This window comes from Malaclemys terrapin, chromosome 13 (genome assembly GCF_027887155.1).
Source record: "Malaclemys terrapin pileata isolate rMalTer1 chromosome 13, rMalTer1.hap1, whole genome shotgun sequence".
Lineage (NCBI taxonomy): Eukaryota > Metazoa > Chordata > Testudines > Emydidae > Malaclemys > Malaclemys terrapin.
The window spans coordinates 18,977,049-19,001,129 of record NC_071517.1 but is presented as its reverse complement, the minus strand read 5'-3'; the positions used below and the strand labels follow the sequence as shown (position 1 = coordinate 19,001,129).

The following is a 24,081-nucleotide window of genomic DNA, read 5'->3' as shown; positions in this document are numbered from 1 at the left end:
CTGCGACCCTGTTCAAGTACGGGTGTTGCGGTGCCACTCACTCAAATTTGTAGGGGGTGGGTGTAGGGGTTCATGGGCCAGGAAGGTCAGGCTGCTGGTGGGGGAGGGGGAGATGCCTGAGAGGGGAAGAGAAGGTTCAAATGTGGGGGAATATCAATGTCCCCTATTTTAAATGGCACTCTGCAGTTCCTACTTGGTTAGCAATAAAAACTCAGTTTCTAGGTAAAATGGGGGTGGGGCAGATGCGAAGGGAGGGAGCTGCTCCATTTTTTTTTCTCCTCCATCTTAAATATGTATGTATGGGGAAAAATACATTAAACGGACTTTCTCTGGGTTTTTTGTCTTCCTCTTGGCAAGGTTCCTGTTGGAAAGCCAAGTTCTGCCTGTTAAGAGTAAGGTAAATTAATTGCCATTTTTAGAGTTTCATTGTGATTTAGAGAGGAGCCAAATGTTTCTGGAAACACACTGTAAAATGGTTTGGAATCCTAAACCATTGGAATGCAGAGAGGACTCAAAAACAGAACGGTACAGGGTCTTACAGCTGAGCTCCATTATTCTGGCTCTGCATTTCAGCAGGGCCGCCTGGTGCCCTTGATGGCAAAGCCTGGTGATCTTTTAAAAAATCAGGATTGATTTAAAACAAATAATAAAAATTAATAATCCTTCCAAGTCTGGCATGAGCCTACCGGTAGATACTCGCATGTACTTCTGTTAAGAATCTGCAGCCTTATCACTACGGCCCTACCAAATTCACGGTTCATTTTGGTCAATTTAACAGTCATAGGCTTTGAAAAATCATAAATTTCATGAGTTTAGCTATTTAAATCTGAAATGTCACATGTTGCAATTGTAGGGGTCCTGATCCAAAAAGGAGTCGTGTGTGTGTCACAGGGTTGCTGTTTGTGTGGGGTTGCGGTACTGCTACCCATACTTTTGTGCTGCTGCTGGCAGCTGCAGTGCTGCCTTCAGAGCTGGGCAGCTGGAGAGCAGCAGCTGCTGGCTGGGAGCACAGAAGTAAGGATGGTATGGTATTACCACCCTTACTTCTGCGCTGCTGCTGCAGGAGGTGCTGCCTTTTGAGCTGGGTGCCTGTCCAACAGCTGCTGCTCTCTGGCTGCCCAGCTCTGAAGGCAGCACAGAAGTGAGGGTGGCAATACTGTGACCACCCTAAAATAACTTTGTGACACCCCCCTGCAACTTTCTTTTGGGTCAGGACTCCCAGTTTGAGAAACACTGTTCTCCCCTGTGAAATCTGTATAGTATAGGGTAAAAGCACACAAAAGACCAGATTTCATGGTCCATGTTGTGTTTTTCGTGGGTGTGAATTTGGTAAGGCCCTACTTATCACAGCTTGTTGATACAGGGCTGGGAATGTTCATCCAGCTGATGAGCTAGCTCCCAAGGTGATTCCTAATCACTGCAGTGCAAAACATTATATAAGATTGTTACTTGTTTACACAGGGATTTATCTGTGTTCTGTTCTTAGTGTGAGGAAAAGCAGAGCCCACCAAGAATCACGGAGGAAGTGGCTGAAAGTCGCATTCCTAGTCTCCTCTGCTGTCCTCGTTAGCCTCTTGAGCTGGAGCTACTTGGTCAGCGAAGATGGGGTTGCCGAGGTTCTGGCTCATTACAGCGAAAGTCTGCAGGACAGATTCATTGAGGTGCCCTGCTCCGAGGACTATGACAGCCATAAAAGATTTGAAGGTATTTGTACATGAGTGTCATGGGGTAGGGCAGCCCTCTTGTGCCACAGCAGGCTTGTCTCATTTCCACTGGAGTCCCTAATACTCACCTCTTCTTTCTATAGCAGGTACTGCATCATAACTCACATGTTCCTTGACTTCCCAAATGCTCAGGTCTCTTATATCACCCCAGGATCTACTGGTTCCAAAAGCACTTTGCTGTCTTTCCGTGCACCTTCCCCACCCCAAACTTCTTCATTAGGGCAGTGTGAAATTAAACTCCCTGCTACATCAATTTCTCATTCCTTTTCATGCTCTGCTGACTCCTGTAGTGGGAGTTTGTAAATACAATTCAGGATGTATAATGGAACTAATTCTGGGTACTGTCGGCACTGTGAGCACACAGTAAACACACAGACGCCAGCTTCTGATACAGGTTGTTTCCAGAACCATGTGCTTTAAGTACCGTAGTTAAGAGCCAGTTTCCCTTGCAAGGTTGTCACTGATAATGAAAACACAGCTTTGCTATTGTCACTCCCAAATGCAGTAGGCATGTGGGTTCTGTCTCTGGTTACACATCCCCTTCCAAGTAATAGGTCCAGCTCCGGAGACTGCTTTCTCTCAACTAGCTACCATCTCCCCATCCACTTATGATTACTTTGGATTCCTGGTGATGGAGCTTCTAGAGATAGTGAGATTTCCCTCTTCTCTGGGGTATGTGGTATAGCACAGTGACTTATGAGTTCTGGGATTCCTTGGGAAATGGGGAAAGTTCATGCTGGAATCTCCCAGACTGGGTGGGCTGTCTTCTGTTCAGGCTCTGAGTGGCACTCCTAGGGATGCGTGAATAAGCTTTTTATCTCCCCTTGGTGTTAAATACCTAGGTGCCAACCTGGGCACTGTTGGTCCGAAATGTAACCACTGTGGCAAGGTTAGATGATTCCTGTGACTCTCAGACTAAACATGACGCACACTCAGGGGCATGTAGTCCCCACATCTGTTGCAGTGGAATTTGGGCATGGTTGGTGTGGCCCATGACACTTGCAGGTGCTGCTCTTTTGGGATTTATTCCATCTCCCCAGCCTCAAAGAAAACACTATATTGTAGATCCCCGCTGGAGGAGCTTGCTGGGTTGAGAAACTTCTTGGCTCTGGGTATGTGAAAATACTTTCCTATTTCATAGATCTCATCACCAAAAGGGACCGTTATGATCATTTAATCTGGCCTGCTGCATAATGCAGGGTAGAGAATTTCATGCAGTCATTTTTGCCGCAAGCCCAATAACTGTGAGTGAGCTGGACTCAAATTATTTTTATTCATCTGATTATTTTTTGCTGGCCAACAATTCTCCTTCCCCCCCCCCCCACCCCTACACCTGCCAGAGGAGCTTCTGAGCCTGGGGGCTTAATCTGCCCTTGAGTTTGTATTTGATTTTGGTATCTAGGTAATCTAGTCGGCTATTACATTTAACCGTGGAGTAGAACCCTACAGAGCATAAGGAGGAAAGAAAAATTGCCAGGGTTCTGCTTCCCCTCACAGCACTGACCAGGACACTCCCTAGATACTCCTGCAGTATGGACTAGTTCTGTACACATTTAGCTTTGTATTATGATTGAATTATTTAGCCCAGATTATGTCTTTATAGGTGCAGAGCCAATCACACAAAGGGAGAGTAGCTTTGGAGCTACATTAGAGCCATTCTAAAACTGGGTAGAGGAAACCTTTCACTTTGTTTCTGGGCTATTAGATGCTATATCTCTCTTCACTTTGACACTTGATTATTTTTACCTGTATGTGGTTACTTTTTAAAAACCTAGCTTATATGCTATGTTTTCAAGAATTAACCTGTGGTATTTGATGATCTTCCAAACACCTGCTTTATTAACAAGATAATTCAATTTATATTGTGATGTGTATTGAATTTTGTGGTTGGTCAGTTCTTGTCTTTCGCTTTGTCTCCACAAGGGGGTGATGTTGAGATGATTAAAGAAATATATTCCATGCTATACTGTGACAAGGCCAGAAAGCTGCTCTCGCTCCAAAGGTAGTTTGTAGGTAGCTTAGTGACTCAGAAAAGGGATGATTACATTTAGCCAGTGTGCTGCCAAATTGGATTCCGCTCCAGAGCTTTGAGTAGTCTGTTGGAAACTGTACTTTATACCTTAACTCAGGGGTCGGCAACCTTTCAGAAGTGGTGTGCCAAGTCTTCATTTATTCACTCTGATTTAAGGTTCCGCGTGCCAGTAATACATTTTAACATTTTTAGAAGGTCTCTTTCTATAAGTCTATAATATATAACTAAACTGTTATATTTATTGTTGTAGGTAAAGTAAATAAGGTTTTTAAAATGTTTAAGAAGCTTCATTTAAAATTAAATTAAAATGCAGAGCCCCCCGGACCGGTGGCCAGGACCCAGGTAGTGTGAGTGCCACTGAAAATCAGCTCGTGTGCCGCCTTTGGCACGAGTGCCATAGGTTGCCTACTCCTGCCTTAACTGTTTCATTCTGCTTCAGCCTAACATCTGCTTCTTTTGGCCATTTGCCAGAAGTTAGCTCCTCCCTGCATCACTGTTTGATGCCTCAACAGCAGTGTTTACAATGTTCCTTATCTTTATGCTCCTGTCCCCCAGTCTCGGCAGTCACCATCCTTCCAGCTCAGGAAAACTGGATGAGTTCCCTCTTGCAGCTCATCAGCATCATTTGTCTTAAGAGTTTAAGTGATGCAAGGGCATTTCCGTCCATGTCCCTCCCCCTCTTCTCTAGGCTGAGATTCTTGTTTCCAAAATGCTCCTAGCCCTTGCTGTTAAAAAGGACACAGACTTGGTCAGGGGTATCTTCTGGGTCCTGATTTTTTAAAATAATTTATTATTTTTAAGAGGGTAATTAGGCAGCAGAATAGAACTACAGGTACATCCAGAGCCAGCAGTAGCAGCAGGCAAAATCTGTTCCCTTTATACAGCTGAGCACAGAGCTGTGAATTGTCATCATTTTTGAAGTGCGGATTCAGGGAAGAGTTAAAAAGATGAAGATTATTGCCTTCTGGTGTTGAGTCCAGTTGCAGCCCTCTTGGGATTCTCAGCCTGGCAGCATCCTGTGGAGGCTTGGCACAGTTTCTTGTAGAAGAACCTGAAGGTTCTTTTAATCCAATGTTGAGATATAGCAGAAGAACCGTCAATAAAATTTCTCATTTGTTAAAGTGATCATTTTTGATACAGTCTGAACTCTGATCATAGCCTAGCAGCAATTGCAAACGCTCAGCCTCCACCCAGAAGCCCCGACATGGAGAAAACCACTATTGCGAACTCTTTATTTACATTAAAACTAGCCTTTTCCACCCTTGTTTTGTTTCTTTATGGAACAAAATCTGACTGATTCTGTTGTTCATTACTTGTATCAGGCATTCACTTATTTGCCATTGCGTATCCAAAGCGCTCAGACAAACATCCAATGACCATTAGAAGTATATGGATAGTGACCAGCAAGCTACTAGATGTTTTCTTAGATCTATTTAAAGCTAGCGTTTCTTATGGACTTAGCCAGTTAGGAGTTCTTTTGGACCAGATCCAAAAAAAGTGGCATAGTGCATAATAGTGAATTTGTCTTTGACAGGAGTTAACTTTTCCAGGGGTGTACCTCCCAAATTGTTTCAAACCAGTCAGTTACAGATAGGGGACAACAATTCCTCTTTCTGGCCATAATGAGTGGAGAACACAAAGATAGAATCAGCTCTATTTGAGGGAGTAACCTATATAGGTAACTACATCTTGGCTGTTTTTGAACTCCCCTGTCCACAAGGGTTGCTTGAAGCATAGTCCAGAAGAGTGTATATTTTTCCTATGGGCTGTATACAATGCCTCTGCATTACTCCTCGGCTATTTGAAAAAGAGACAGTAAAGTAAGTACTGGTCTTGATGGGATTTTGGAGAAATGGCACAGGGAAAGCTGGAGGTATTTGGAAATAAACATGGAGAGTCTGGAGTTGCTGTCCATAAATCAGAAGTGCTGATTTTGGAAAATGAGACTACTGTGTTTTTTCACTCTGTCTTAAAATGCAAAAGCAGCGTGGTGGCTATAATTTCACTCCTTAGCTTTTGCTTTAAATTACGTTTTATTTATTATTGGAGGCAAAGCTTAAGAAACTGTTGCTATTAAATATTTGAGGCTGTATTTCATGAAGTATATACAAATAATGTAATGGTCTATCATCTGCTGTCATCAGTAGCTACAAATGTGCTGAATATCCCTGCCTTTAAATGTTTTAGGCCAACTTTCCAAACTTCACCTAAAATCCATGTAAAGATTCAAATAAAGTTGAACATTCAGATGTTGGCCTAGGTTTCTGTTAATGTGGTTTCTGCATCCAGACTAGTACACCATGGCTTGGAGTTTTCAGCACTTGCAGTGGTAATTCCTGCATCCAATGTGACAACAATAGGAGACTTAAAGAAGGCCTCCGGGACTGGATTTTGAGCCATTATAATTGGTTTTAAAGCATTGTGCTTCCAGCCTGCTTCAATTGATATTGTAATTGGCGTCACACAGCTGAGAGTTTATTCCTGACCATTGCATGGTAGTGAACATCCCTCATATGGAAATTCAGAGCATTGCTTGTCAGAGGCTGAGCTCCTGGCTTTCTGTATTTAGGGAATAAGATGGAGTGCATCATGATCATAGGAATTGTGGTCTACATTCTAAATCATGCATGCAAACCTCTCTTATGCTGCCTCCTCAAAGTATGCTTTTCACTCTAAAGTTATGGCGGTGGTCATGGTTCTACTGATAACCCTTCTGTGTGGATTGCTTTCTGTGCTGTAATGGTACTTCTCCCTGTCAGTGATGAAGCAGGTCCAGGTGGTAACTTCAATGTGACATCATCCAGAGGTTAGAGGAGTGGATACAGAAAGGCAGATGGGAAGTGTGTGACAAGTAGGATCAGAAGATCCAGCAACTAGGCTGCAAGTATTGTTACAAGAATGTCATCCTAGCCATCTTTCCCTCTTGCTATGTTGCTCTGAGATGGGTTGCATCAGTTGAACTTTGTGACGAATGAACTTCTTGCTCCTGGGAGAATTCCCCAGTAACCACAGCCTCTTCATTGTATGGTGCCAAGGCATATAGCTTTTCAAATAAAAAGTAAGGTGTAGGAGGTCTGGTCAGCTGTATGGTGTTGGGTACATTCTATCTTCCTCCAACATACCGAATAGGTTGTGTGATTGCCGTGTGTCTCTGACTTGTTGAGTATCTTGATACGTTCTTATTGATCTTTGTCAGAGAAGACATGCAGCTTGCAGTTTTCAAGCTGTGATGCTGATAGTATATCACTGAATGTCTTTGTATCAACTGGATGCAGTATCTCTAGTGACACTTGAAACCCTGTGAAACTACCCTCCCCCCCCACCCCATTTCTAATTTCATTGTGAAGGTGAAACCAGCATAGGTTTCTATGAAAATTTTCTCTAGGAAAACTAACAGAAGTAAAGGAATTTGGTTAGAATAAAGAACACAGTCTGGAGTAGGGGCGGGCGAGGTAGAAGTTGAAAATATCAGTATATTTTTAAATCTGTCTTTGTGTTACCATTTAAAGTACATCTGTATCTGAAAGTGGGACCTTTCTAATTGATAAAATAATCTTCAAACAAACCAGCTCCACCCTCTGCTCCTGCCTAAACTCACATCTTGTGTTCATTTCTTACTGTCAGGGCCTAGCTGATTTGACTAACTCCTGAAATATCTTTATATTGCTTACATCTAGGATTGTAAATCTTTGTTACCTTCAGAATACCTTTGTCAAAGCTGTTATTCATATCATCATCTCCTATTCTGTGCTTTTGCTAAATCCTGATTCACCAACTTCAATCTTTCTGTTTCTTGAATCTCAGCTACTCTTACCTACAGATTGTTTTCATTGGTCCTCCAGTACCAGACTAATTCTCTCCATGGTAGGTGGAAGTTCCCTCCGCCTCCCCACGCCCTCAGGCTCTCTTTACCATCTGGAAAAGCCTCCCAGCTCTTCTGTGCTCAGTTGTCCTCCAGACTCTCTTTAAAATCCCATCTCAAGATCCATCTTTTCCCCTTGGCCTATGGCTTTCAATCCTGTTCTCTAGTGAAACAATCAAGTTCTACTCCCTGAATTTTTAGGCTTCATGCTCAGTCATTCTTCCTGTGGCTTCTAGTTCCTTCACCACTGGTGTATTGGAGTTACAGATACCACTGGGAGCATATATTATACAAGGTATTATTGGTGGTAATTGTTGCAAAAAGATTCAGTGATGGTTGTGTGGTTCAGGCTGTTAAAAATAAAGTGCCTTGTAGTTTACACCAACAGTTCTGGGAACCAAAATTCAGTCCCTCTTTAGCTGTCTCTTAAAAAAACAGCAACATAGAATTCATGTGTCTTTTGGGGATGGGCAGGCAAAAATCTTGTCAAAATCTGGTTTACGGGTTTGTTACAAATTGAGGCTGCGAGGCATCCACTCAGACCTGGTGTGATTAAAATAATGAGATTTGGAAATACTACAAGTCTCACAGTATTTGGTGTTCTGACAGTCCTCAGCTTCTGGAGTCAAGTGATTGTGTGAAAATTTCAGCATTCATTTAAGAAAAAAGGAAGTTCATAGCCTTCCTGATTGCAGGGAAAATCTTGAAAACTAGCCTCAATGTATTTCTTTAAAAAACAAAAACAAAAACTTGTGATTATTTGGGGCCTGAGTTATGATTTTTGAATGCCTGCAATTGGCATTACTACTGAGTGCTCTCTATGGCCTGCTCGGTCCTAGTAGTTCATATTGAACATTCTCTTCTGATGCAAAACACACTGATTTCTGCTTAGTGATGGTCCTGGATCCTGTTTTTCTCCCTATTAACCTAGGGGGGCAATAGGGGAAAACTGATGCAGACAATTCCTTTGGTGTAGTAGCTAAGCACAGTCTTTGCTACATTCCTGCTGGAGTGCAAGGTTCTTTGCTGGCATTGCATTATATAGTCTAATTCCCCTGACGCTTCCCAAATAATTGATGTTGTTTGCTTCTTGGAGTATGAATCTTTCAGCAGATTTTGGTGATTTATTGTTGAATACTCATGGAGCACACCATTAATCGTTCTGGTATGTAATCTGGTCAGATGGTCTTTCCCAGGGATTTGTTACTGGCCCTGTCTACTTAATTTTTATCCTTTTTGATTTAGAGGAAAAAAAATCTTTTTTTGGACAATGCAGAGAGAGATGATTGATGGGGGTAAGCAGGAAGTACTGAGGCATGAGGATGATGTTTGTTCGGGAAAAACAGATCTGCGATTCATCTGATTGATAATTGGAGAGAGCAGACAAAGTGTGTGTGTGTGTGTGTGTGTATACACACACAATCTACTATTCAGGGCTCTAGGTGCCTCTGACAGATATTTGAAACAAATCATAAAACCAGCAGCCTCCTCTTATCCCCAAACAAGAAAATAGTAATCAAAAATTAACAATTGAAGGAAAACAGTAGCCCACCCTACTCACCAATTGCATCCCTCCTTGCTTCTTTCCCTCCCCTAAGCCTTGGAGAAATGGCTGGATTTTGGAACAGGCCCAGAAGGCTGACAGATGTAGCTATTTCTCACCAAGGTGGGGAGAAGAGTTTTGTAATGCCTTTCTCCCATGCCAATTGCCTCTCATTCCCATTGCCTTGTGGTCACCTGTTCTTGTTTGCTCTTGCTCACAGTTTGATGTTGTTGGATTGCATAGATGCATTAACTGATTTTTTTTTTTAGAAGTGCTTTCCTTCCTCCCAGCACCTTTTTGTGCTCTGGTGAGCAAATAGTCGTCTAAGAGAACTCCGTTCAAAAGCAGTAAGCATACTGGCAGATGTCAGCAAATTTGTGGATCTAGGCCAGGCCTGCACAACTCGTAAAGCCGCGAGGGCCATATTACTCCAAAGAAAACAGCTGAGGGCCGAAACCCCCCAAGCGCTGCCACACCCCCCCGGCGCCACACACCACATGGAAACAACCCCCACAGCGCTGCCAAAACACTACCCCCCCAGCGCCACCTGCCCCGCGGAAACAAACCCTCCTTCCCCAGCGCCACCCCACCGAAACAGCAGTATTGAACCTCGGTAATTTGTTATAGTGGGCCCCTAAGGTAGTATAATTAAGGTAAAAGAAAAATGTCTTTTTGCTAGAAGTAGAATAAGATCTTCCCCCCACTTTGTAATCAATTGCCCTGTTGAATGAATGAAGTGTGAATGAGGAAGGCGTGGAAGGCAGGCACCTGCAGACAGCTGCAACTCTTGGAGAGGGCAGGGCCAGCTCTAGGATTTTTGCCACCCCAAGCAAAAAAATTTTTGGCCGCCTCCCCTTTTTTTTCGTGCCCTCTGTCCCCGGCCCCGCCCCAACTCCACTCCTTCCGAACCCCTTCTCCAAATCCCCAACCCCACCTCCTCCGCCGGCGTACCGCATTTCCCCCCCACCATTGCTTCCTGCAGGTCCCCCACGACCACCCGCCCTAGCTCACCTCCGCTCCGCCTGCTCCCACGGGTGTGCTGCCACTCCGCTTCTCCCCCCTCCCTCTCAGGCGAGGGAGGGCAGAGAAGCGGAGCAGCGGCACGTTCAGAGGAGCAAGCGGAGCAGAGGTGAGCTAGGGTGGGGGGGAGCGCAGGAAGTAACGGGGGGTAGAGGAACCACTCCCTGCTCTAGCTCACCTCCGCTCCACCACCACCGCTGCCTCCCCCGAGCGCCCCGCCGCTCAGCTTGTCCTCCCTCCCAGCCTTGCTGTGTGAAACAGCTGTTTCGCATGCAGCAAACCTGGGAGGAAAGGGGGAGAAGCGGAGTGGCAGCGGCTCGCTCAGGGGAGCAAGTGGAGGCGAGCTGGGGCGGCAGGGGCACTTTTTCCCCATTCCTCGGAGTTGGCGCCTATGATGGCCGGTGCCGGAATGCTGCCCCTAGAAATACGCCGCCCCAAGCACCTGCTTGTTTTGCTGGTGCCTGGAGCTGGCCCTGGGAGAGGGGATGGGAGCCAGACCAGATCAGTAGAACAGGTCAGCCACCGATTCACCACTTGCCTCCTCAGCCCCCCTCCCCTGGTTCACCTACTCACTCCCCGCCTACTCAGCCCCTCCCCTTCACCCACCGCTTGCCTACTCACCCCCCTGCGGGCCGCACAGTGAGCCCACCTACTCAACCCCCGCGGGCCGCACAGTGAGCCAATGCGGGCCACATGCGGCCCCCGGGCCGCATGTTGTGCAGGCCTGATCTAGGCTTTTCTATTGCTTTATAATTACCCCCCGCTTCCCCTGCAAAAAAACAAAACAAAACAAAAACCTATAAAATGCCAAGTCTCAAGGACTCTGTGGTTTACATTACGTTTTAGTTGTTATTCCTGCCCTGAACCTACTCTGAATTGGACGTCTGTGATTCCTCAAGGACTACTAGATAAAGAGTGTACGAGATTTGCAGTGCTGGCTTCTCTTTTTAACTTTTATATTATTGCTGTGTTCTGCAGAAGTGGATTTTAAAGGTTATTTGCCATGTAATTTGAAGCTGTATCCCCATGGTCTCCTCTCTTCTCTGTCTCACCTTGTAGCTCTTTGCTCTCACAAAGCAGCAAAGGGAAATTACTTGAATAATTGGTTCACACGCACACACTACAAAATTGCAGCGCTGATGGAGGTGACAGTCTTCAATGTCCCAGTTATACCCTTTCTGGTGCTTTGTCAGGCAACGGAGATGCCCTCTTGGACAGTTACTCTTATAAATGCAATTAGGGCACCTAGGGCCTGGGAATTATGGGTCCTGCCTCTTCTCCATGGTTTATATCCTTGAGTCTGTCTTTCTCTCCCTACCCTTCGTTGCTTGCCTGCTGACGTCCTGCTTGCTTGCTGACATGCTGATGGCACACTTCCATGCAGCTGGGAGGGAAGGGATGATTAGTATCATCTCAGGTCTGCATTTCATGAGCTGGCTTCTCAGGCCATAGAAGAGTATTTAGAACTTTTTACCACCAAGATCTTAGCATGGGGTTGATTGCAGAGATGCTTAAGGTCAGTCCTGAAGCTGGATCTCTTAAATGGTGTGGCAAGATTCAGCTGATATGCACTCCATCTTCTGCTCCTAATATACTTCACTTCCACAGCCCTGTGCGGCAGTCTTCATTCTTCCAGTAGAGGTAGACTGGTGGGCCCTCCCTTTACTTGCACGGAGCTACTTTGCTCCCCATGGCCATCCAATCCCTGGCCTTTCTGTTGAGACTGCGAACTACTTAGATTGTAAGCTCCTTGGGGCGGGGACCATTTTTTTGTTCTGTGTTTGTACAGTGGGGTCTTGGTCCATCCTCATAGGCGTAGGATAATACAAATAATTTCTAGGGCGCTAATTGTGGTGGTATGTTGTGATTTGGGATGGTCATCCACTAGAAAATGCACAGAAATGACAAATCCATTGCCCATAGGTCATTGGATAGTAAATTATTTCAGACCAAGGCTGGATTTGAACTGTTGACATGAGATGAAAGGCTTTGTGTAGAACTGCCAGACCCTGAACCATCTCCTATTCTTTGCCCCTGCTTGCCTGTGGGCTGAAATGCTGCATGTGAGGCCAGGTCAGCCAATACCTTTCTGCATTCCAAGGACCATTATGCAAGCAGGAATCTTTGCCTTCTTTAATTCTGCCCTTTGGAAGAAGTGAGAGGTCATTATGTTTCCCACTTCCTATTTCATACATACAGGAATGAAGTACAGTGTTTCTGATAGTCATACCTCATAGACTCATAGACATTAAGGTCAGAAGGGACCATTATGATCATCTGGTCTGACCCCCTGCATGCTGCAAGACCCTTCCCTGGACTCTACCGTTGAAGTCCCCAATCCTGTGTTTTAGTGACTTCAATCGGCTGGGACCCTCCTGCTAGTGATCCCTGCCCCATGCTGCGGAGGAAGGCGAAAAACCTCCAGAGGCTCAGCCAATCTACCCTGGAGGAAAATTCCTTCCCGACCCCAAATATGGCGATCAGTAATACCCCGAGCATATAGGCAAGAGTCTCTAGCCTGACCCTTGTTGGCCATTATGCTGTTCATGTACCATTGCTTGGTTTTCCTTGGCTACTATGTTTTATCATTAAACCATTCCCTCCATAAACTTATCCAACTTAATCTTAAAACCAGACAGGTCTGTCGCCCCCACCGTTTCCCTCGGAAGGCCGTTCCAATATTTCACCCCTCTGATGGTCAGAAACCTTCGTCTAATTTCAAGCCTAAACTTCCCCCCGGCCAGTTTGTATCCATTCGTTCTCGTGTCCACATTAGTACTAAACTGGAATAATTCCTCTCCCTCCCTTGTATTAACCCCTCTGATATATTTAAAGATAGCAATCATATCCCCCCTCAGCCTTCGCTTTGTCAGACTAAACAACCCAAGCTCCTCTAATCTCTTTTCATACGACAGGTTTTCCATTCCTCTGATCATCTTAGTCGCCCTTCTCTGCACCCGTTCCAGTTTGAGTTCATCTTTTTTAAACATTGGAGACCAGAACTGCACACAGTACTCCAAATGAGGTCTCACCAGCGCCTTATACAACGGAAGCAGGACCTCCCTATCTCTACTAGATATACCTCGCCTAATACATCCCAAGACCGCATTGGCTTTTTTCACCGCCACGTCACATTGCCGACTCATAGTCATCCTGCGGTCCACAAGGACCCCTAGGTCCTTCTCCTCTTCCGTTACTTCTAACCAATGCGTCCCCATCTTGTAACTAAAATTGTTATTATTCGTCCCCAAGTGCATCACCTTACACTTTTTACTATTCAATTTCATCCTATTTCTGATACTCCAATTCACAAGCTCATTCAAGTCTCCCTGCAGAGTATCCCTATCCTCCTCCGAGTTTGCAACTCCTCCCACCTTCGTATCATCCGCAAACTTTATCAGCCCACTCTTGCAATCGGTCCCGAGGTCAGTTATAAATAGATTAAATAAGATGGGTCCCAAAACCGAACCTTGAGGCACTCCACTAGTAACCTCCCTCCAACCCGACAATTCACCCTTTAATACGACCCGCTGCATTCTCCCCATTAACCAATTCCCTATCCACCTCTGGATTTTCATATCGATCCCCATGTTTTTCATTTTAACCAATAGTTCCTCATGGGGTACTGTATCAAACGCTTTACTGAAATCCAGGTATATTAGGTCCACCGCATTTCCCTTATCTAATAAGTCCGTTACTTTCTCAAAGAAGGAGATCAGATTCGTTTGGCACGATCTGCCCTTCGTAAAACCATGCTGTAATTTATCGCATTTGCCATTAACTTCAAGGTCCTCAACTAGTTTCTCTTTCAGAATCTTCTCCAGCACCTTGCACACTACTGATGTTAAACTAACAGGCCTATAGTTACCCGGGTCACTTTTTTTCCCTTTCTTGAAAATAGGAACCACATTGGCTATTCTCCAGTCTAACGGGACTACCCCCGAGTTTACAGATTCATTAAATATAGTCGCTAACCTGACATATGATACCATTCTAAACAAAGGCTAACTTCTCTGGCACTAAGTCTTAACCTCAGACTGCACTGAGTCTGTTTATTTTGATAGATTAGCAAAGGGACATAGGTCAGCGTGTAAGTCTTTATTTTTACAGAAACCTAGGGGCAAAATAAATGTTTCCAGGAATTGTTTTCATGTTAATTGTAATAGTTTATTTTTAAGGGCTTGGCATTTCTTTGCATTGTCTTTAACTCAAACATCTTGTTCATGTATGAGAACTAGGACTCAAAATGAAATGTAAATTTGGGTTGGTTTTAGTTTTAACAATCTAAGGTAGGTGGCAGTAATCAGGTCAAGAAATTGGTTTCCAAAATATAATTTTTAACCTGTCAATTTTCCTTTCAAGGAGAACAAAACTTGGGAAACTGGGAGGTGGGATATTGAGATTCAGTGTGTGCTTCTTTGTAATGTAGTCTGCTTTTTATCATCCATCTCCAGGGTGCACTCCTAGAAAGTGTGGAAGAGGCATAACAGACGCAGTAATCACCAGGGAGGAAGCTGAAAGAATCCGTAGGTAATTTTTCTTTTAGCCTTAAAAAATTACCTTAGTAGCATTGGACTAGAGGCAAGTGGGATTACATTGAAAGTGTTTACACCATGTCATTGGTGCAAAGGTCATTAGCTGAGGACTAAGGCTAAGGGCTGGTCCCCACTTAGTCCGGACTTCGGACTATGGTACGCAAATTCAGCTACGTTAATAACGTAGCTGAATTCGAAGTACCTTAGTCCGAATTTACCGCGGTCCAGACACGGCCGGAAGTCTCCCCCCGTCGACGCCGCGTACTCCTCTCGGCGAGCTGGAGTACCGGCGCCGACTGTGAGCACTTCTGGGATCGATCCGGGATCGATTTATCGCGTCTTAACCAGACGCAATAAATCGATCCCAGAACATCGATGGCGTGCCGCCGGACCAGCCGGTAAGTGAAGACTAGGCCTAACACTTCAGGGTGTTAAAATCTTTCCCAAAGTCGTCTTCTATTTTGCAACTGGCAGCTCTAGTCGTCTGGGACACTCTGTCTTATTCACTGGCGATTGGGGAGGAAGACTCATGTCCCAATGGAAGGAAATAGGGTAGTGTCCTGGATTGAATTAGGGATTTTCATTTGCTCCATTGTTCCCGGTCAGACTTTCCCCCATTTTGTGTAACCCTATCTCCTTTCTGTGCATAGTAGTAGCTATGAGCTACTCTGGGCTATGAGCTAGAGCTAACAAAATGCAGTAAGGCAGATGGCTTCCTCTGTGACTCCAATGTGCGGTGCTGTGGTCAAGTGCTAAGAGATGCTTGAACTTGACACAGCTGGGCAGGTGAACAGCCTAATTGAATACCAGTTGTTTGCAGTAACCAAACACTAGGGGCTGCCTAAGTGATGTGGTCTGTATTATAAACTGTGGGTTGCCTTAGAACACTGCTTCTAAGGCTATGTCTACATTAGCACTTTTATCAGTAAAACCTTGGTCTGTCAGGGGTGTGGAAACCCTCCCCTTCCCATCTGACGTAAGTTTCACCGACAGAAGTGCCGGTGTGGACAGCGCTATGTCGGCGGGAGACGCTCTCCTGCTGACATAGCTACTTCTGCTCGTTGGGGGTGGTTTAACTATGCCGGCAAAGAGAGCTCTCTCCCGCAAGCATAGAGTGGCTACATGGGAGACCTTAACATAGCCTTAAGTCTCCCAGCCCCCTTTTGATGCAGGACTGGTATAGATCCCAGTCCTCACATATTGTAATGGCTTGTTCACCAGCCAAGTCAAGGGTCCATCCCTTTCTAATTCTGGTCTCTTATTTTTATACTCCAGTATAATGTAGAGATTTTGTATTATTGCCCTTAGAATTGAAATGTAGGCCTCTTCACATTAGTCCTGTTTGGCAGGATATCTTTGGAAGCCAGGGATTTTTTTTTTTTTTAAAGCGTCTTTGGGATTCCCGCAAGAGGGCTGAGAATGCCCCACATTGCAGCCATCTTCTTGCAAGCAAATGCTCTACCCTTCTTGGTATCATGGGTTTATTTGCCTGCTTGTGACTTGTAACAGCAAGATCATAAGGACTTCAAGCCAATGACAACTCTCTTCACCAATGCCCATTACATGTGTTGTGTTGGCTAATATTTACCCGACAGCTGTACATTGTACATTGTAAATTGTATTGTTAAGGACAAAGAGGTCTGGCTGTAATTCTGATTTGAGACTGTTATTTCACCTGCAGAATAGCGGAGAGGGGACTGTCCTTGGGAGGATCTGATGGAGGGGTGAGCAGCATCCTGTTACCTTTTACATTCTTCTGTTTTTTAAGGCAAGATTTTCAGGTTTTAAATGCATTTTTGGGAGGGGGCAAGGGGAGGAAGTAGGATGGATAATTCCACTGGCTACCCCGATTTGGCAAGATCTCCTTATGGAGATGTTGATCTTCCTCCATAGTAGAGATCATGGCATTTGCATTATAACTTACTCATTCCCTGTTTTTCAGTTTGTAAATTTAACACTCATGCTGTACTCTGCAGTCTGGTGCATGATATTGTGCTATGGACATGGATGCTATTAACTACAGCACTGGTGCATTAGCCTCTGACTCCTGGTTCTTCAAAACTGTGCCTCTAAAATAAACTGTGGAAACCCCTTAGAGATCAGTTTTGGGGTAACATGAAACATATTTGGTGCCTCAAGAAGACCTTTGAAAAACATTCTGTTTAAAAACAATTATCTTCCTTTGATGTACATTCCCTTTCATTTCTCTTCCCTCACTCTTTATTCCTCAGCATATTTGTGTGAGGAATAGAATCTTTAGTTCTGAAGAGTTGGCTGCATATTCCCCACCTATATTGGTAATCTGTGACATCCTACTTTGTGGTAGAAGACGATGTGATTGTTAAAGCCTGGTATGACTACTTGCATGCTTAAAGTTAAGCACCTGCTTTAGTCTTCTGCTGAATTAGGACTAGAAAGGAAATGAACAAGGAGTTGATAGAAATTTGAGAAACAAAAATTGTTTATAAATCAAGAGTTCAAGTCTCTTCCTAGGAGGCCTCAGTATAGCAGCTCTTTAATGAGCACTGCCCCAAAACCCCAAGGAGAACAACCACACATCTGGGAAGAGTTCTCTGTCCACCAGGTTTGGAGAAAGTAGATTGGGACTTGCCTCTGCAGAAATGGACGAAGGCTGGTGTTTTTTGGCAATACACGCTGGCTAGGCTTTGGAAGGGTAGAAGAGAAGTTAGGAGGGGAAGGAGTTAAATGTTAAATTTTAAATAAAGCCTTCATTTACTCAGACTAATAATACCATTTGCTTTTTCCTGCAGTTGATGCTACTTTTTGCTGTTGTAGCCTTTAGTTTTCCTGACTTTTTTCAGCTGTTTGTAATCCCAGTTTATGTTCCCTTTATTTTCTCTCACTAACCAAGTGCCACAACTCTCCAGCTGCAATCCTTGCACAGGTGGAGTGACATATAAAACCTGTAGAAATGCAAGACATGTTTACCATAGTTATATTCCTTTATTTTCAGGCAGACTTTAAGTGTAACGCCAACAGACTCTGGTCATCAGTGGGCAGGATTGAACTGGGGACCTCTGGAGCTTAGTGCATGAGCCTCTACTGCATGAGCTAAAAACCAACTGACTCTTAGTTAAAGCTGTAGAGCAGACTTGTTTAACTCTCTCTTTAAGTGGTCTCAGTGCCACTAGATGGGGCAGAACCACACCCAAGGAGGTGTGTGGGTGGGTTACATAAGCATGTTGGTCTCAAATCTATGGATTTGTCTTTGTCCATTGCACTGTGGAAATATAGTTGCAGCTACAAAATTAATAGTTTAACTACTGAATAAGTGACTTCATTTTGTCTTGTTTTAGTCAAAGCAAGGAAAAGTTTGATGTATTATTTGTTTTCCTCCTGTATCCCATTTCTGTCCACCCGCTTTATGAGTAGGTGCAGGGTGTAGGTTTCCTTCTGTTGGATTTCTGTTTCTATGTAATATGATTCAATCATACAGTTCCAATCTACTAATCTGGAACCTAACCTTTGCCACAGAAATTTTATTTTTCTTTAATGGCAAAAACCTAGTAGTCCTTACTTTAGCAAAGTCCCCATTGAAATTATTGGGAATTTTGCTTGAGTAAAGATGGAACGATTTGGTCCTGAGAGACCAGATTCTTGCTTTAAAGCCAATTTCCCCAAGTGTCAGTGTAACCCTGTGGGTGGAGTGCAAAGAACTGTCTAAGGGAATGTGAACAGGCCTCTCACTTGTCCTTTAAGCTTTCATTTTTAACCCTCCCCCATAAATCTCCAGTTTATGGTTGCAAAGAAAACCTTGAAAACACAAGCTGGGTGTAACCAATGCAGAGATGCCTTCCCAACTTTTCAGACCCTGAAAAAAACTTCTCAGGTGTGAACTGCTCCATTTCAATGGGTTCTAACTCAGATACCAGCAATGCTAATTTAAAAGACAACATTCTTAATTATTTCACTGCTTACCAAGGTATGTAACAAAGGATAGGAAACATCTTATTCAGGGTCCTGTGTATCCCACAATTCAGCAGTTGTGGAATTCACCCCATTGCTGCAGAACTGTGCTCTAGAATCTCAGCTTTCATTAAAATATGAAATAATTTCTAGACCTTGTGGTTGCAGAAAGAACCTCAGACATGAACACAAAACATATGTTATAGCTGTCTCCCTGCCCTGCTGGGAACTGCACGTAGCTGTCTCTTGTTCTGCAGATTTAATTGGCTTTACAGTGCATGTCTCTGATGCTGTTTTGTGAAGCCAGGTAGCAAGGTATTGGGGGTGGGGGAGAGAGATGGAATCCAGCTTGTTGCTAGGGAATGGGGGAGACAGAAATGTGGGCTGATGAGCTAGGCAACCTAGAAAAGAGTGCAGTAGCTGAGGCCTGGGGAAATAAGATGGCTACAAACTTCCTTATTCCATGGTGCACTTGGGAGGAAAGGAGGTACTGAGCTGGGAGCCAAAGCCTGGGGAGTGGAGCTGGGCCATTTGGAGAGCATAATGAAAAACCTGTTGTCCATATCAAGATAGAAAATAATGATCAACAAATGTTTCCCAATGAGTATTTTCAACTTTGATCCATAGCTGGGTGTTTTGGGGGTGGAAGGCATGGAAAGGAAGATGGATTTTGTGGCAGTAGAATAAATTAATGCAACTGTGCAATTGAATGTAATGTCCAGGGTGGTTTCTCAGTTCCAATCTATTCCAAACTCTCCATCACATCTTGGAACATACACTAACCTTGCTCTGTATTTAAATACAGTATGTACACTAGTTTATGTCAGAGGATGTAAAAGTATCTGACATCACCTACAGTAACACATTGATGTCTCATAGAATGTGTCTGAACATTAAATAAAGATGCTAAAACAAGGAAGTCAGGGACTCCATGTAGGTATGAGTTATCATCCTAAATTTTTCCAGATTATATTTGAACTTGATTGAGAGATATTGTGGTGTCAGTAGCTCCTTTGTTTTGTTATCATCCCACGAAATATGTTGCTTTCCTTGGTACTAAATTTAGGTAGAAATAGAAATGGTATTTGGATTGTCTTTCGGAAGAAGGCAGCCTTCGCTTCAACTGTAGATCTAGTTTTATATTGTGCTCAAGATCCCACACCTGGAATTATTTCCTAATTCCTCCTTTGTCCCTTTTTGTAAAAAAATTTTTTTAATTAGGTGAAAGGAAGACAGCTCTGAAAATAATTCATAGAACAGTAGATGATTGGGCATCCCACTGAACCTCTTGCATTTTACATAAGTATTCCCACTTATGCTATAGAAACAACACTTAGCATTTCTATAGCATGTTACATGTTCAAAGCACTGTACAATCATTCTCACAGCACCACATTTTGAGGCAGTATTTTATTATTGAGTCTGGAGGGAACAGAACATTGAGTTCATTATCAATGAATGCCCACTCTGCTTGTGTAAAGCTAGTCATTCTTTCATTACTGTATCAGCTATCATTGTGTTGTGGATCTGTATTTTGTGTTGATGTAACAGTTGAATTGGGCACAGTTTTGAATAGCGTTAGGCATATATATTCCCTTTGAATTGGCTAAGGGAGCATTAATTGGATTACTGATTTATCTGAGGACAAGGGACTCTTCTCAGTATGAAGGATAATTGCAGTATGTGAAATCATATCATCTTGATTGGCAGGTATTAGAGAAACTGTTTGGCTGTGGGCTGCTTCAGCTCAAATTACGTTGAATGCTGGGGGTGGCTCTTGCTTTTCAACAGATTGCTAACCGATTGCTGGAAAGAAGCAAGTGTAAATGTCTCTTATCCAAGTGCTGCTAGCTTTAGTGAATGGTTTGCAAAGAATTGCATTAAGTTGGTGCCCTCAGTGTCCTGCCATAGAGTGATTTTATTCCTAATCTCTGGGGTTCTCAGAGTCCTCAGCCCCCATCTTCCTTTGGGTTTGGGTTTTCTGGTCTCCTGACTGCGGGCCTGATCCTAGGACATATGATCCTCGCACTGGTCCCTTAACCCAGAGAGCTCCACTGAAATGCAGTCTTATTTATTTTCACCACAGACTTATTTTTTTTCCCAGTGGACTGAGATTTTGGGTCATCTGCCTTCATGATGCTTGCTGAAGCTTTACTCCATCCTCTTTCATGTCAGTAGAGGGGAGGCCTTTGGACACAAGTTCTTTAACTCTCACTTTCTCTTATGCATTTTTTCCTCTACTGTTGCCCTGTCTTTTTTTGCTCCATCTCACTTAATGCTTGTGCTTGCATTTCCCACACCATTAGCCAAAAAGCTCTCAGCTGTTAGGCCAGATTATGATGTGTTGTGTCTGATGTTGGTGATGTCCAGACAAAAGTGTCTTATCTCATTAGAGCCTTTCATCCTCCCCTCTTTTCCTGATGGTTTAGAGACTGCTTTACATTTTATTTCATCTAGCTGTTCTTTCCGCCTACCAAAAAAACTGCATGCAGGTTGGACTGGATTTGAATTAGCCTGCTTCTTAAATTTTCTTAGGGCTTATAAGGTGTGTTGGATGACTCTCTGTCCAGTTGCACATATTTTTCTTTGGATAGTTGTTAACTTTCAAATCTTTCATATAAACCCTTTTCCTCCCTTTTAATTTTTTTTAGACCTCTTTTTAGCCAAACTGATCTCTCCACAGTTTGCAATTGTCCTCCTGATTTGAGTTGCTTCATATTAAGATGTAGACTCTATTCCAGCTCTCTTAACTTTCTATACCCTTTCATTGTTTTTTCACAGCTAGACACACCGGATATTGCCTGCCATGCCTTTTAGTTTAGAAGTCACTGAGGTTCAGGGTATTTTTTTGGCTGGACATGATATCATGACATAATGTACTAAACTCAAAGAACTGGTGTTCTCTGGCCTGTCAGTTTCTCCTCCCTGTTATCCTTTTTCCCTCTGTTGAGGAATTTTAAGTGTAAGACACTATTTTCTCCTTGACTTTTCCACCCTCACATGTAAGGAAATTCCCAGCAAACTTCTGAATTGCTGAAGTCACCAAGTTATGGTGCTAAGCTTTTTCTTCTGTCTCCCTCAGTAATGATTCATGGATAAATATTCATAGATTTTAAGGCTGGCAGGGACAATTACGATCATTTTGCCTGACCTGCACGACACAGACCAGAGAACCTCACCCACTTATGTGCTGCTTCTGAACCATGATTAATCTCTCTACAGACTGATTCTCAAATAGCTATGCTCATCATTCTTTTATTTTATTGTCATTCTCGTTGGCATGATTGCCACTTGCCTTTGTTTAGTTTTTAGTTGCTTCTCTACAAAGACAGTGACCTTTGCTTTTCTATGCCTCCCTTATACTGTGTTCCTACTTGTGTTTAATGTTCCAGTTGTGATTCATTCCTTCATGGCTCTGTAATTACTGTTCTCATGACTTCTCTCCAACGTAAATTAAACTCATCCCGTTGATTACTGGTGCTATTGGTATTTGTGCAGAGACACCAGAGAGCAGTCTCTTTTCCTCCTCCCATAGTCGCCTCTCTGTTACTTCTTATTTAGTACAAAACCCACAGGGTCAGCTGTTCAGATCCCCTTTTTGCAGGGAAAACTGTATCTCTTGGTCACAGAAAGAGGTAACAAGTGCACACACATTCCCCAGCTCTGGGTTTCTTGCCTGGGTGAATAACAGGTTTCTCACATGCAGTATCTCCCATCCTGTTCCTGGTTCATGGTCCTGGAGTATCTGTATAGTCCCTGAGTTGCTGTTAGCTCTTTATTTCCCAGGGATGGGGCAGGTCCTCTGCACCCTATAATACTTCTTTCCCCCATTTCTTGTCCCTTACATTGCCTGCAGGTCACAAATTGGTTCTTCCCGTATATTAAGCATCTTACTACCCCTTTGTAAGTAGCTGCCACATCTCTTTTGGCAATATGCATCTTCCACTTCACTTGATGTCCCTTCCAGTTATTTCCTGCTGTTGCCTGGACTATTCCTTCCCCTTGTCGATTAGAGGGAATTGTCTGGATTCTTTCACTGCTTGCTCACTGTTGTTTCCCTGGCTCATCTGCTCAAGCAGACTCCACCAGCCCTTTTTCTAGCTCTGAAAGCTGAACTGATCACCTGTGAGGTGCTTCTCAATTCTCTGCCTTGCATGGTGACAGGTTTCAGAGTGGTAGCCGTGCTAGTCTGTATCAGCAAAAACGAGGAGTCCTTGTGCTTTTCACTTCATGCATCTGATGAAGTGGGTTTTAGCCCACGAAAGCTTATGCCCAAATAAATTTGTTAGTCTCTAAGGTGCCACAAGGACTCCTCATTTTTTCTAAATTCTTTGTAAGTGCTAAAATTGGTTCTCCTAGATACCTGCCTGCCTACACCTTTTGCGGCTCCTCTTGGCCTTTCTGCTAACTTGCGTCCCTGACCAAAGGTCTCACACAACAAAGTGCTGTTAGTACAGTTTCTAAGATTCCTCCAAGGAACCGTTTGAACCTTATTTTTTTCCTTTGGCAGGAATTAAAGCCCAGACATAGCATTTAGGATATGAGTCATCTTATAAAGCTTGCAGAATTGTAGCAGGATTAAAGGAACAAAGCAAGATTTTCATGACATGAAGACTTTCTTTTTCCCAGTTAAAAGCTAATGGAAATTGCATGTGACACGACGTTAAGATGTGGATATCCATGTGGGCTTTTTCTTCAATTGTCATTGTTCCATGCATTTTTGAAGTGCCTGTTGCTTGAGTATCTGAGTATTTAGAAACGTTTTGGATGTTGAGGCATCACATGTTTCCAATTTTAAACTTTAGGCAGAAGCTAGGATAAGAAAGGCAGCTAATCCATAGCTCTGCAGCAGATCTTATAACCCAACCAAGCAGAAGGACAATGTTGAAAGGGTTCTAAACTACAGATTTATTGTATTTAATTATCTTCTGATTTTTGAAACATACTGCAGCACGGAATGGGCACTGCTAATGGGTATTTAACCCAACACAAGAATCAGCTAAATTGGTAAGATTACCACCCCCATGTATAATTATAATTATAATATCTAATCAGCAAGAAGCATTTAATCTTTATCGAATGCAAATGTGCATCAGATACCATGGCAAAATTAACTATGGTAACCTGTGATCTCTGGAATCTGACTGGGAACTTCCACATGAGTTAGACTTCATGTGCCTTGAACCTGATGAACCTAATCTGCAAAAGACCTAGGCAGCACAGTAGATGAACACTTCATCTCTTGCACCTCTTCTTTCAAGATTCAAATTGAGGTGGAGGTTGAAATATGGAATCTGTTTTGAGAACTGAGCACGACTACATACAGTTGGGCCTGGTCATGTCTGGTTCTGCTCAGAAAGAGTTGGCGATCGTAGAACTGACATTACTTTTCACACACAAACATAGGAGTGTTGATGTGGAGGAGATACGGAAAATCA

At 43.5% G+C, this 24,081-nt stretch overlaps 1 protein-coding gene across 4 annotated transcripts in view; it reads left to right on the top strand.

The window, feature by feature from the left end:
• Positions 1 to 24,081, top strand: part of OGFOD3 (2-oxoglutarate and iron dependent oxygenase domain containing 3) — a 100,675-nt gene that overhangs the window by 1,337 nt on the left and 75,257 nt on the right. The window contains exons 1-4 of one of the 4 annotated variants that reach the window (XM_054047147.1): positions 193 to 397; positions 1,487 to 1,704; positions 14,636 to 14,711; positions 16,398 to 16,440. In XM_054047147.1, coding sequence (XP_053903122.1) covers positions 228 to 397; positions 1,487 to 1,704; positions 14,636 to 14,711; positions 16,398 to 16,440 — 507 coding nt within the window. In that variant the 5' untranslated portion in view covers positions 193 to 227. Of the gene's footprint in view, positions 1 to 192; positions 398 to 1,486; positions 1,705 to 14,635; positions 14,712 to 16,397; positions 16,441 to 24,081 lie in introns of those variants that run through there. The other 3 variants (XM_054047144.1, XM_054047148.1, XM_054047146.1) reach the window with 3 other exon arrangements.